General features: G+C 56.4%; 1 protein-coding gene across 6 annotated transcripts; it reads left to right on the top strand.

Annotated features, from left to right (window-relative positions):
• Positions 1-2,773: 2,773 nt before the first annotated feature.
• On the top strand, positions 2,774-11,345 carry CCNL2 (cyclin L2). 6 transcript variants are annotated; one of them, XM_004781333.3, is made up of 11 exons: positions 2,783-3,118; positions 3,397-3,471; positions 3,595-3,704; positions 4,349-4,469; positions 5,663-5,727; positions 8,230-8,329; positions 8,523-8,627; positions 8,714-8,855; positions 9,889-9,997; positions 10,082-10,174; positions 10,329-11,345. In XM_004781333.3, the coding sequence occupies exons 1-11, from the start codon at positions 2,825-2,827 to the stop codon at positions 10,681-10,683; spliced, it is 1,569 nt and encodes a 522-aa protein (XP_004781390.1). In that variant the 5' UTR covers positions 2,783-2,824; the 3' UTR covers positions 10,684-11,345. The 6 variants fall into 6 exon arrangements, with proteins under 6 accessions (XP_004781391.1, XP_004781390.1, XP_004781389.1 ...); XM_004781332.3 differs by having other exon boundaries at positions 9,886-9,997; XM_045063515.1 differs by lacking the exons at positions 2,783-3,118; positions 3,397-3,471; positions 3,595-3,704; positions 4,349-4,469; positions 5,663-5,727 and adding an exon at positions 6,302-6,315 and having other exon boundaries at positions 9,886-9,997.
• Positions 11,346-12,116: the final 771 nt, after the last annotated feature.

Genomic DNA, 12,116 nt, shown 5'->3' with positions numbered 1-12,116 from the left:
TGGGGGTGGGGGGGGGACTGCCAGGGTGAGGGGTCAGCTGAGCATGATCTACAGCCTGGAGAGCAGGAGCCAGATGGCCGAACTTTGACCTTGGCTCCCCCTTCAGGGTCGTGCTGGTAGCCTGTCCAGAACCCAAGCCTCCCAACCCCACACTGGCCCTGCCTGTGCCTGACTTAAGTCTTTTCTACCCTTCTAGCCCTCCCCCCGTTCTCCACGCTACAGCAGGGACCTGGGTGCTGAGCTCTCGGGCCACTCTGAGTCCCAGTTTCAATTTTCTCCGCCTTCTGCCTCACTGCTGAGGCCAGTAAGAGCAGCAGGCTGGGTGTCTGTGCTGGTTCCAATCCCACCTTTATGCTCACAAGCTGGGTGATCATCACATCCCCCAGGGAGAGATCTGCATGTAAGGGTTTTGGGTCCTTTCTCCTGATACTCTACTTCATTAAGTACAGAGTCCAGCCCAGATTTCCCAACATGCTCTTTCACAGCAGCTCTAACTCTGCCTCCCTTATGTCCGTCCGTCTCTGCCTACTGCCTTGCTGGGGTGTCTGTCCCCTGCTCAGGTCCACGTCCCTTCCACTGGTGAGCTTTCTACCCTCAGCTTCTCTCGCATGTACATTGAGCTCCCTCCAGCTTGGCTCTGTTCCCCTCTTGGCCAGCTGTGGTCTCTTGCTTCCTGCTACCCCTGGGTCTATAGTCGGTCCCAGCATGCCCGGGTACTCTCACCAAAGCCATCTGGAACCAAAATCCAACAGATACAGTCAGCCCTTGGCCTCTAAAGACCATGGACTTCCTCCCCTCTTCCCTCTCACTGCACTATGCCTCTGCTCTGCGCTTCCACACATACCCTCTGCCCCAGGTTGAGGCCCATGGTAGCGGTTGGTGTCTCCAAGTACCCGGCAATGTACACCTGGCTACCCAAAATGAGTGCCCACCTTCCCCCGTCCCTCTCCCAACAGTCCTATGCCAGGTCTCTCATCCTTTGCTAGTAGTCCCTTGGAAGTCATTCTGGGTTCCTGTTGTGGACTCAAGACCCCACCACCAGACCCATGGAGAGCCAATGAAATGCTGACCACCTACCACTTGGTGATCTCTTGAATCTGTCCCCTTCTCTTCATCCTCCTGCAAGCCAACATCTTTCCAGGCTCCAATTACTGTACTGGCCCCCTTACAGTCCCCTCCTCCTGGCTCTTTTCACTGCAGTGATGACCACCAGACCATTTGGAGGTCTTGTTCACTGTCCCTGGCTATACCTAGTTTAGTGCCTGGCTATGGATACAAGGTGCTCAGGGCACCCTGTTTACCAGGGAGTGGGTTCTGCACACGCACCAGCGTGGAGGACACAAGACTCCCTTGTGTGGGAGACTGAGCTCTGTACAATGAGCTGCTGTGCCTCTCCTTTGTCCACCTCAAGGAACACAGCGATGTGACAAACCACCACGGGCTGCTCCCAGCACCCACTCCCCCTTCCAGCAGCAGGGCCAGTTTTCCTTCAGGTAAGCCTGGGTGCATGGCCTGGCTCGAAAGGCTACAGCCATCCCCTTTTCCCTCTTTTCTGGCCACTGCTTAGGGGTTGGTAGAACAACCTAGGCGGGGCCAGTGAGAAGTAAGCTGCTGGCTGACAAGCGAGTGTTCCTCCTTTCCTGAACCGGGTGCTGTTCAACGCGCAGAGCGGGACATCTGGATCGGAGAGCCTGGGGGAGGGAGAGGGGACACTGTAGCCCCTGGGGAGGAAGCGAGGCCGGGTCTTGGTTGGCCCTCTATGAACTAAGGGCAGATTTCACCGGGGGTGAAACCGGTCATAGGAGCGGAGCGCCGTCAGGAACCTCTCCAAGTGTCCGGACCTGCCCCGCCCAGGCTCCTACCCGGAATCTCCTCTCCAGCCTAGCCCACCCCCAGCCGCCCCCCGCCCAGGCTCTCCCCCGACCCGCACGCGGGTTCCTGCGCGAGTCCTGGTCAAAGCTGGGGCTCAGCGCACGGCCGCAGCGGACGACTCCGCGGCTCGGGCTCCGGTACGGATGCGAGGGCAGCACGGCCGTGGGTTCCGCGAGGAACCCCCGAGCCTTCCTGCTGAACTGCTGAGGGATCGCGAGGGCTTCCCCTCCCCGCCCCTCCGTCCCGGGAGCCACCGCTGCCTTCCCCAGGCTTTGCCGAAACCCCACATGCAGCTCCTCCTCCTCTTCCCCTGCGGACTCGGTTCTCAAGGCAAGAACTTCAGGAGCCCCGCGCGAGCACCCGCCCGAAGCGCGGGCTCAGTGAGGCCCGGAGACGAGTGGCCACGCCCGCAGCCGCGGGCGGACGCAGGCGACCGGCCCGTCGTTGACGCGGGCTGGCGACGACTCACCGGCGCTCGTAGCCACCCCCGGGAACGCCTGCGACCTCCGCCAGCCCCCGCGCGCGCCCTCGCGGATCCGGACCCCACCGTGCGCGGGCCCCCTCAGGGCAGGCCGGGGCTGCGGGCCGGGAGCTCCGCGAGCGGCCGCGTCTCCGTGCTAAGAGTACGGCCGCACCGGGGAGGCCAGGGTCTTAGGGCGCCCGGGGCCGGCACCCGCGGGAGTGCTTCCGGGTCGGGCTGTGGCCCTCGGGACCATCCGGGCGCCGCGGGGCCCTCTGGGTAACGAGCCCGCCCCCGCCCGCTCTGAGCTACGGCGTCGACGTCAGCCGCGACGCTGACGGGTAGGTCGCCCAGCCAATCGCGGCAAGGCGGCGCCGGGCCGCCCGCAGAGCGAACCAATGACACGCGGGGGGGCGGGGCGGTCGCGGCCGTAGTGCGTCGCGAGGAGCCGCCCTGCCGGGAAGGAGCCCGAAGGGGAGTCGGCGGCACAAAATGGCGGCGGCGGCGGCGACGATCGCTGCCGGGGCTCCGGGCCCGGCGGCCCCCGCCGCGGCGGCCTGCACTCCGGGCTCGGGGAGCGCAGCCCCCGGGTCGCAGGGGATGCTGATCGGGGACCGGCTGTACTCCGGGGTGCTCATCACCTTGGAGAACTGCCTCCTGCCGGACGACAAGCTCCGCTTCACGCCGTCCATGTCGAGTGGCCTCGACACCGACACGGAGACCGACCTCCGCGTGGTGGGCTGCGAGCTCATCCAGGCGGCCGGCATCCTGCTCCGCCTGCCGCAGGTGAGGGCGCGGCCGCGAGCCTCGGGTCGAGGGAACCGCCGCGCCGGCGCCGGGGGAGGCGACCGGGCCCTTTGTTGGCGGCGGGGTCCGGGCCAGCGCCGCCCCCGGCCCCGGGCTTCGCCGCTGCTGTCCCTGGGGGCGAGGCGGGGCGCGAAGACCCCGTGAGGGCCCGCCGCCCGTCCTGGCGTCCGGCTCTGTGTCCGTCGCCGGAGGAGCGGCTTCCCCGCGAGGCCCTGGGTCGCGCTCCGGGCAGTGACGGCGGCGCTGCTCTCGTGCAGGTGGCGATGGCCACCGGGCAGGTGCTGTTCCAGCGGTTTTTCTACACCAAGTCCTTCGTGAAGCACTCCATGGAGGTAAGGGCCTCCTCGGCCTCCCGCGGGAGCGACGGCCCGGCGGGGGGGTCCCCGCGCCGCGCACCGGGCTCGGGCCGTCCGCGCTCGGCCGAGGACCCACGCGCCGCGGTGCTTGCGTTCCAGCACGTGTCCATGGCGTGCGTGCACCTGGCCTCCAAGATCGAGGAGGCCCCGCGGCGGATCCGGGACGTCATCAACGTGTTCCACCGCCTGCGGCATCTGCGGGAGAAGAAGTGAGTGTCCGTCGCGCCCGGCGTCCGGGCCCCGCCGTGGCGGCTGCGCCGGCAGACGCTTCGGAGCGGAGCCCGGGTGGGGGCCGCAGCGGAGAGGGCGGGCCGGGCCTGCGGTGTCGTCCCGGCGCGTCCCGCCCGCCCGGGCCTGCCGCCGACCTGCGGCGGGGCTCGCGGTTCCGCACCGTTTGGGGCCGGCCGGTGCTTCGCCGCGAGGACGGTCGCGGGCGCGGAGGACGCGGAGCCGCGCCCCGGCTTCGGGACACCAGGCGCTAGCGGGCCACGTCGCAGTCGCGGCGGCCGGCAGCGACTCCGGCCCAGCTGCCCCTGCTGCCCCGCCGCTGCCCCGACGGCCTTCGGGGAGGAGCGCCTCGGGCTGCTGGAACCTTCCGCTCGGAGCGCATGCGCGTGGGTCGTGAGCCGGGGTGGAGCCCGCGGTTCTCGTGCGGGGAGACGCGCTCAGCCGAGAGCCGCCAGCCCGCGCCGTGCCGGTGCGCCCCGACCCGCGGCGGGGCAGGGAGAAGCCCGTCGGCGCGGGCCTTTGTCCGGTTTCGTTACAGCCCGCCGAGGGTTGCAGCGCGTGGCGGGAGCTGGGATCGGAGCGACGTTGTGGATCGCACTGACGGCCGTGTGCTCTGTCTGCGTAGGAAACCCGTGCCGCTGCTGCTGGATCAGGATTACGTTAACTTGAAGAATCAGATTATAAAGGCAGAGAGACGAGTTCTCAAGGAGCTGGGCTTCTGCGTCCACGTGAAGCACCCTCACAAGGTGAGGACGCGCCCGGCCGCCCCGGAGCCCCCCGGCCGCCCCTCACCCAGATTGACAGCTCTGGAGAGCAGTGAATGTGCTCCTGGCGTGCGTGCCCGCTGTGTGTCCAAAGTCTGAAGCCGGCTGCTTGGTCGTTAGTGGTCTTGGAGCGCCCTGTTAACTTGAACTGCGTGTTTTCCAGGGTTTGGAAATGGTGTCTTTTAAGTTTGCGCTTTCAGAAAAAATAGTGGTGAATTTGTAAAAGTGGAATCTGTCCGTTTATGTCTTTCTTTCTCAGCACTTCGTTTTCTAAAGTTGCTTTAGCGGTAGCCGTATTTTCTTTTTTGGGGGAGTGGGAAGGCTTCGGAACCCTTTATTTGGAAATACACTGAAGCAGCTTTGCAGCACGTGACAGTTGAGGAGCATGGCTGCTGTCCATGCCGTGGGACCCTCCTACGCGACACATAAATCTCTCTTTTTTTTTTTTTTCTTTAAGATTTTATTTATTTATTTGACAGACGGAGATCACAAACAGACACAGAGACAGGCAGGGGGAGGGGGAAGCAGAATCCCCGCCCAGCAGAGAGCCCGAAGTGGAGCTCGATCCCAAGACCCTGAGATCATGACCTGAGCCGAAGGCAGAGGCTTTAACCCACTGAGCCACCCAGGCGCCCTATAACCTCTTTAAAAAAAAAAGAAAGAAGAGGAAAAAAAGGATTGGAATTTGCACTTTTGCTTTTATTCCCTTTTTATTGCTGGATTTCTTCCTAACTTTTGTCTCTCGCTTGTTTGACTTTCTGGCAGTAATTTAAGTTCTTGATAAGTTACTGTAGACTTAAAGCTTTTTTTTCTTTGCCGGAAGTACTTCTATAACATGTTTTGTGTAAGGTGGTGACTAGGGTACAGAAATGATTAGGACAAGCTGATCTCAGTGGTGGAGACTATGTTGAAGATGAGAGTGAGAATCAGCCTTGGGACGGCCATGAAAAGTCCAGCCGCCTTTGCTGTGGGTGCCCTGGGTTCGGAGGAAGGTAGCAGGGTCTGTCAGCAAAATCTCCTGTCCAGCTGAGCTGTGCACAGGGCGAATGACCAGGAGCCACCACCCCCACTGGGGATCTAGCCTGCGGCTCATATTTACTGCATGGACGCTCTCAAGATCTGGGTTTTGGGTTCTCAAGGTTCTTGGTAATAACTGCCTGACCTGTATCTTCCAGATAATCGTTATGTACCTTCAGGTGTTAGAGTGTGAGCGTAACCAGCACCTGGTCCAGACCTCATGGTGAGTTGACCTTCCTTGTTTTATGAGACCCTCAAGGGCGGTGCAGGAATATGTTGATTTGAGGCACTTGGGCAGTGGGTAGTCGGTCCCATGACTCGGTTGTGGGCTGGAGTTGTCTGAGTGCCCAGTGTTCCTGCTGTGTAAATTCTAACCAGCCTCCCAAAATATCAGGCACTAGTCTGACGGTAAGGTGCCCCCCACCCCCCAGCCTTCCAGGAGAGCTTTCACTGGGCTTCCCTTTGAGGGCTGTTGACTTGGCACACTGGGATCTTTCCCGCAGGTGCTAGTGTCCATGTAGTGGTCTTGTGTCTCCTTGGAAGTTGCTTCTAACTGCCTCTTGTTAGAAGGATCCCATGGGAGAAAGGGTCAGGATAAAGTTTATCTGGGGACTGGTTTTAACAATGCATATTTTAGAAATGAAGCCTGAAGTAATAGTGCTGGGTGTTTGTGAATTTTCTCCCACGGAGTTAAGTCTGTAAGGGTCATATTTTTGCTGCCTGAATTGTCTGGTGCTATGCCATATCTAATAGAGAACCCATTTTGACTTTTCTTTTCTGTACTCTTTCAATCGAAGGGTAGCCTCTGAGGGTAAGTGACTAAGACTTCTCCTCTACTGTCCAAGCGCTTTGGTGCAGGGACAGCGGCCGTCCTCAGCCAATCCCGTGCAGGCTCTCCACCGAAGGCTGGCTCTAGATGGTGGTATGCGCACGATAGTATAGTGCTGGCCGACTGCTGCTGTGGTTCTCTGACGGTTGTGCTTCTTGTTAATCCTCTGTCGTGCTTTGGTAATTGTATTGATTAGAGTTAACTGTCTTGACTTGAATTTTGTCCCTTTAAAACTGCTGTACCTGTGCAATAAAGATGCAGTACCTTTCTCTAAAAAAAAAAAAAAAAAAAAAAAATGCTATGGAAAGCTACAAGAATTGGCTGATGGGAATTCAGACTGAATGACATGTCCTGGCTAAGTTTTATCTTCAGTATGGGATCATGTCATTATTCCTGGAAGTCCTAAAGTTGCTCTTCTCAACAGCTACGTGTTGACACATTCTAGTAAAAGGTGTGCATCTTTAAATTATTTCATGGACACTTCATATTGTAACTTAGATAAGCAGTAAGTTTAAATACACATATCAAGGACTTTGTTTTGTTTTTAGGATTTAAAAGTTAATGTTATCAGTACTTGAGTACTGAAAATTTATTAGAGCCAAAGAAGTTACTGATGCTTCTGTTTATGAAGTGTTTCAACTGTTCACTTTGCCGTGATCTGAGACCTACGGCCTTGGTGCCGTTGTGTAGGTCTTTTCCTTGATTATCTCTTGATGCCTGGAGCAAGAGCTTCCAGAGCCAGGTGCCACGAGTTGGCATATGTCGAATATATCACTGAGAAGTCTGAGTGGGTTTGGGTGTCACCTTCTCCAGGGCTTAGGGCAGAGTTACCAGGGCGGGGGGGTGGGGGTGGATCGAGTCAGATCACACAGTGGGACTTGGCTACCCTGTGGGTGTGGCCTGATGCTAATGGTTGCAGTAGTGGGGTATGTTAGGAGCAGCAAATGTATCATTTGTTCGACTGTTTTCTCATGGAATTGATTGTTGTTTTTGTAATATTGATGAAATTAATATGAGATCCTGATTTGGGGCTATTAAATCCTAGACAGATAATATCTAAAGGAAAATGTTGACAATGTAGTCAATTTTAAAACCCTTATACTTAAAAAATGTAAATGTTTTGTATTTTTATATTTTCTAAAGTACCATAATGTTTTTTTAATGTATTGATTATGATGAAACTTCTCGTGTTTTGTTGCTTTTGTCTGATTTTATGAATGTTCATTTTAAGACTCGTTATTGAAATGGGACAATTTGGAAACGGTTCTTTGATAAGCCTGAGAAGAGGACTTCCCTTTGGGCATTGAGCCTTCCTCTGCCTGATGTTCCCATGCGCCCAGGGGTGTTTTCCCTTTCCAAGTGGACTCCCGCATGGAAGGAGAAGGGCCAGGCCCCGAGCGCCTCTTCAAGGAAAAGGGATGCAAGAGGACGGCTTGTCACAGAAGAGCCCTCGCAGGCTGCCTGCTCAGCTCATTCATTTGAGTTTGCATGTTTCTCTGCACTATGGATTTTGAGCATTTAGATTTCTTTCATCAAGTACATTTCAGCCACTACAGTAGACATTTTCTCTCTGAGGCATTGTGCTTTGCACGAGAACAGCCAGAAGTTGAGGGAAAAGTAAAGTTAAAGTCGGTTCTCTTTCATAGCAACATGTGTTATCTGACATTCAGCCAGCTTTTTAGTTTTTTTTTTTTTCCCCAGTAATTTCCCTGTTTTCCTGTCCTATAGTCACAAAAAGCAGCTAGAATGTCTCTCCAGGAATCCTGAGCCTCACAGGACCGTGTAGCTCTAAGCCTAGGAGTAGACCGCGTAGAGTAGTGATTGTTATCTAGGTGACGCACACGGGTATTCTGGGGGTGCCCGGGCCGTTGCAGTCCTCCTACATTTGGTTTTCAGGAACTACATGAATGACAGCCTCCGCACAGATGTCTTCGTGAGGTTCCAGCCCGAGAGCATCGCCTGTGCCTGCATTTATCTTGCTGCCCGGACGCTGGAGGTCAGTGTTGTGCTCCTGCAGGGGGTCCTGGTCTGCTGCTTTCTCCAGCCTCCAGACAACTTCTGCATAGTGTTTTTCAGATTATGCTCACGTATGCCAAGAAAAGCCTCTCTCTTGGTGACCTGCAGGTGTATTTTTCTTGCTGTCTTGTCGGCCGCACAGGACAGTGCTCACAAGGTGTTTGTGTTCACAGATCCCGCTGCCCAACCGTCCCCACTGGTTCCTTCTGTTTGGAGCAACTGAAGAAGAAATTCAAGAGATCTGCCTGAAAATCCTGCAGCTTTACACTCGGAAAAAGGTTCTGTGTTGTTTTCGTGTAACATACCCATTTGTATTTCGTTAGTAGCAGCCGGCTCTGAATTGTTTCGGATTTTGACTCCGTAGGTGGATCTGACACACCTGGAAAGTGAGGTTGAAAAGAGAAGACGCGCCATGGAGGAGGCCAAGGCCCAAGCCAAGGGCCTGCTGCCTGCCGGCCCCCGGGTTCTGGACAGCACTTCGGGGTTCTCACCTGCCCCCAAGCTGGGTGAGTGCGACGGGGTGTGGGCCTCGTGTCTGCTGCTGGCCTGAGCAGTCTGCAGACACCAGGGTCCCCAGCAGACATCATCAGTTGATTTTTGAAGTGAGAGGAGTCCTCCTAAAGGAGTTTGGATCGTTTTTATATTGCTTTTTTCTTTTTGTTTCTTTTTTAAAGGTTTCTTTAAGATTTTTATTTATTCATTTGAGAAAGAGAGGATGACTGTGTGTATATGCGTGAGGGGGAGAGGCAGACTACCCACTGAGCAGGGAGCCCAATGTGGGGCTTGATACCAGGACCCCTGAGATCATGACCCTAGCTGAAGGTAGACGCTTAACCATCTGAGCTACCCAGGTGCCCCAAGATTTTATTTTTTAGTAATCTCTACTACCAGAGTGGAGCTCAAACTTAAAACCCTGAGAAATCAAGAATTGCATGCTCCACCAGGTGAGCCAGCCAGGCTCCTCTTGTTTTAACATTTTCATTAACAAGGGATGTGGACAGGCTTTCCAAAATGCCTTTTTTTTTTTTTTTAAACCCAGCCCACCTGATGAACTTGTCTTCTGATGAAAATTTTATAAATCCGGGGTGGTAGATTGTGTCTTCGGGTCATATTAGAGTTAAGCATGATGTACATCTCCAGTTGCTGAGGGAAAGTGAGACAGGTGGCTTTTTCAGTGTCTTTTGGGGGCATATTTAGCTTCTGAGTCCCAGGCTGGGAACGGGGAGTCTCCGTAAGTCCCATAGACCTAGTATTACCTCGTTCTGCTAATGTGCTTTCTTTCTTTCTTTCTTTTTTTAAGATTTATTTGATAGGCAGAGATCACAAGTAGGCAGAGAGGCAGGCAGAGAGAGAGGAGGAAGCAGGCTCCCCGCGGAGCAGAGAGCCCGATGTGGGGCTCGATCCCAGGACCCTGGGATCATGACCTGAGCCGAAGGCAGAGGCTTTAACCCACTGAGCCACCCAGGTGCCCTGCCAATGTGTTTTCTCTCAGAACATTTTCTTGGTGGTTAGGTTTTAACTTGTATTTGATTCTAGCAGAATCCCCCAAAGAAAGTAAAGGAAACAAGCCTTCCCCACTCTCTGCGAAGAATGCCAAAAGGAAAATGGAGGGTGTGAAGAAAGTCAAGGCTGACAGCCCAGTGAATGGGTGAGTACCCACGCACCCCAGTAGGCCTTTGGGGTTGGCTGGAGAGACTTGAAGCCTGTAACTGCTCCCATCATTTGTTTGTAGCTTGCCAAAGGGGCGAGGGAGCCGAAGTCGGAGCGGGAGTCGAGAGCAGAGCTACTCCAGGTCCCCATCACGATCTGCTTCTCCTAAGAGGAGGTACGTGCTACTCAGGGGTTGGGGGGTGGGGGCGCCTGCCCCTGACAAGGGATGTTTTCCCCAGGGTGGCTGCCCCTCACGGGAAAGTCACTCCTGACTCCAGGGTGGTTGGAGTGAGTGGCCACCTGTTTGGTGGTGCTGTCCTTCCTCACAGAAAAAGTGACAGTGGCTCCACGTCTGGCGGGTCCAAGTCGCAGAGCCGTTCACGGAGCAGAAGTGACTCCCCACCAAGACAGGCGCACAGAGGCGCTCCCTACAAAGGCTCCAAGGTAAGGAGCTACCGGAAGTCTAAGGACTGCAAGTATCCTACCCAGAAGCCACACAAGTCCCGGAGTCGGAGCTCCTCTCGCTCTCGAAGCCGCTCCCGGGAGCGGGCAGATAATTCCGGGAAATATAAGAAGAAAAGTCATTACTACAGAGATCAGCGCAGGGAGCGTTCCCGGTCTTACGAGCGAACGAGCCATCGCTACGAGCGGGATCACCCTGGGCACAGCAGGCATCGGAGGTGAAGCAATGGGCTCCCAGAGCGCTGCCCTTTGACCCTTGGTGTGCGCACTGTGGCATGACCGGCCCTGTGGTGCAGCTCTTTGGAAGTGGATGTTGGCTCTGGACCTTGTGTTGAATTTGGAGATGGAATCAAGAGGCCGGCGAGGTGCCCTTTAGGCCGGCCTGGGCACAGCACGCCCTCGTCGCGCCAGCACAGGGCCCACCTCAGCAGCAGCCCTGTGGAAGCAGATGTGTACATCCTGGTGGTGTGGCTTGGTGCTAACGACAGGCTGTGTCTTCACTCCCATACCAATACTCAATTACGTTAAACCAAGAAAATGACTTTTAGAACCTTTGCCTATATTAGGTTGTACTTATGTACATATTTTGCAGTGTTTCACAGTGAGAAAATGGCCTTAAACGCCCCTTATTCTCCATTCACCCTGTAAATAAACATGTGTTTACTACAAGTTAAAGCTATACATGAGAACTCAGAACTTGAATTGTTAGCTTAAAACTTGTGTAGAGAATTCTGATTTTTAAAATGTGAAGGTATTTAGATCTGTGTTGAAAGTCGTCTATTTTTATCTGTGCGATGCTGAGTGCAGGCCACCAGCTCCCAAATAGAGAAGTTTCCTATATATGCATTTTACGTGGTTAAATAAACAATTCTCTCTACTCAGGACATTTGGACGTTCCAGAGTGCGGTTTGTTGTCCTGCTTGTTCTGTGCACGGCCTGCAGCCCCCGTCGTAGTGGCCGGTCTGCACCGCGGCCTCTGATCTCTCGTATGAACCTGTTGGGGTCCGCACCGAGCTGTGCGGCTGCTCTTCCGGAAGGCTTGCTCTGAGCCTGAGCTGGGACCCAGGCTGCTTCCTCGGGGGCAGGGAGGGAGGGTTGGGAGAGGCCAGGGCGGCTGGGGGGGGGGGGGGCAGTGGCGAGCAGCCCTGGGCGGTGGGCGCCCCTGGGTGGGTGCTGGGGGTGGGGGCGGGTCAGCGCGGCCCAGCACCTGCCGTCCAGGGGGCTCTTGGCCGCCTTAGCCGACCTCTACTTCGGAGCCAGGGCGGCAGCTCCCGAAAGGCCCCGGGGCAGAAGCGTCCACTGTCCCCGCAAACTCAGACCGAGGGCGGACTGCCTGCGGTTTCCGGGTCTGCACGCCCCACCCCCACGGCACAGGACGGGGCTCGTCGGCCTCCGCACGGCCCGTGTTCTCCGCGCACCACCGGCGCCTCCGGAGGGACTCCTCCCCTGGCCCGGTGCGGCACCGGCCCCAGCCGCTTCGATGCCCCTCTACTTCCGCCGCGGGCGCCAACGCCACTTCCGCTCGCTCTGGGCGACTGGCCACTGGCCGTTCGGGACGCACGGCGAGGTCGGGCCGCGCAGGCGCACGGGGTACCCCTTAGGATTGTGGGAATTGTAGTTCTCTGGCCGCCTCGCGGGAGAGGCCGAGCCTAGGG

Source organism: Mustela putorius, unplaced genomic scaffold (assembly GCF_011764305.1).
Source record: "Mustela putorius furo isolate JIRA1106 unplaced genomic scaffold, ASM1176430v1.1 tig00003853_pilon_pilon_pilon, whole genome shotgun sequence".
Taxonomy (NCBI): Eukaryota; Metazoa; Chordata; class Mammalia; order Carnivora; family Mustelidae; genus Mustela; species Mustela putorius.
The sequence above is the reverse complement of the archived record's forward strand: the minus strand, read 5'-3'. Positions and strand labels throughout refer to the sequence as shown.

Excerpts from the sequence above, each read along its gene's own strand:
- CCNL2 (XM_004781332.3), top strand. The coding sequence starts at position 2,825 with ATGGCGGCGGCGGCGGCGACGATCGCTGCCGGGGCTCCGGGCCCGGCG. Across the intron at positions 3,472-3,594 it reads TCGTGAAGCACTCCATGGAG|CACGTGTCCATGGCGTGCGT; the intron begins GTAAGGGCCTCC and ends CTTGCGTTCCAG. Across the intron at positions 4,470-5,662 it reads ACGTGAAGCACCCTCACAAG|ATAATCGTTATGTACCTTCA; the intron begins GTGAGGACGCGC and ends TGTATCTTCCAG.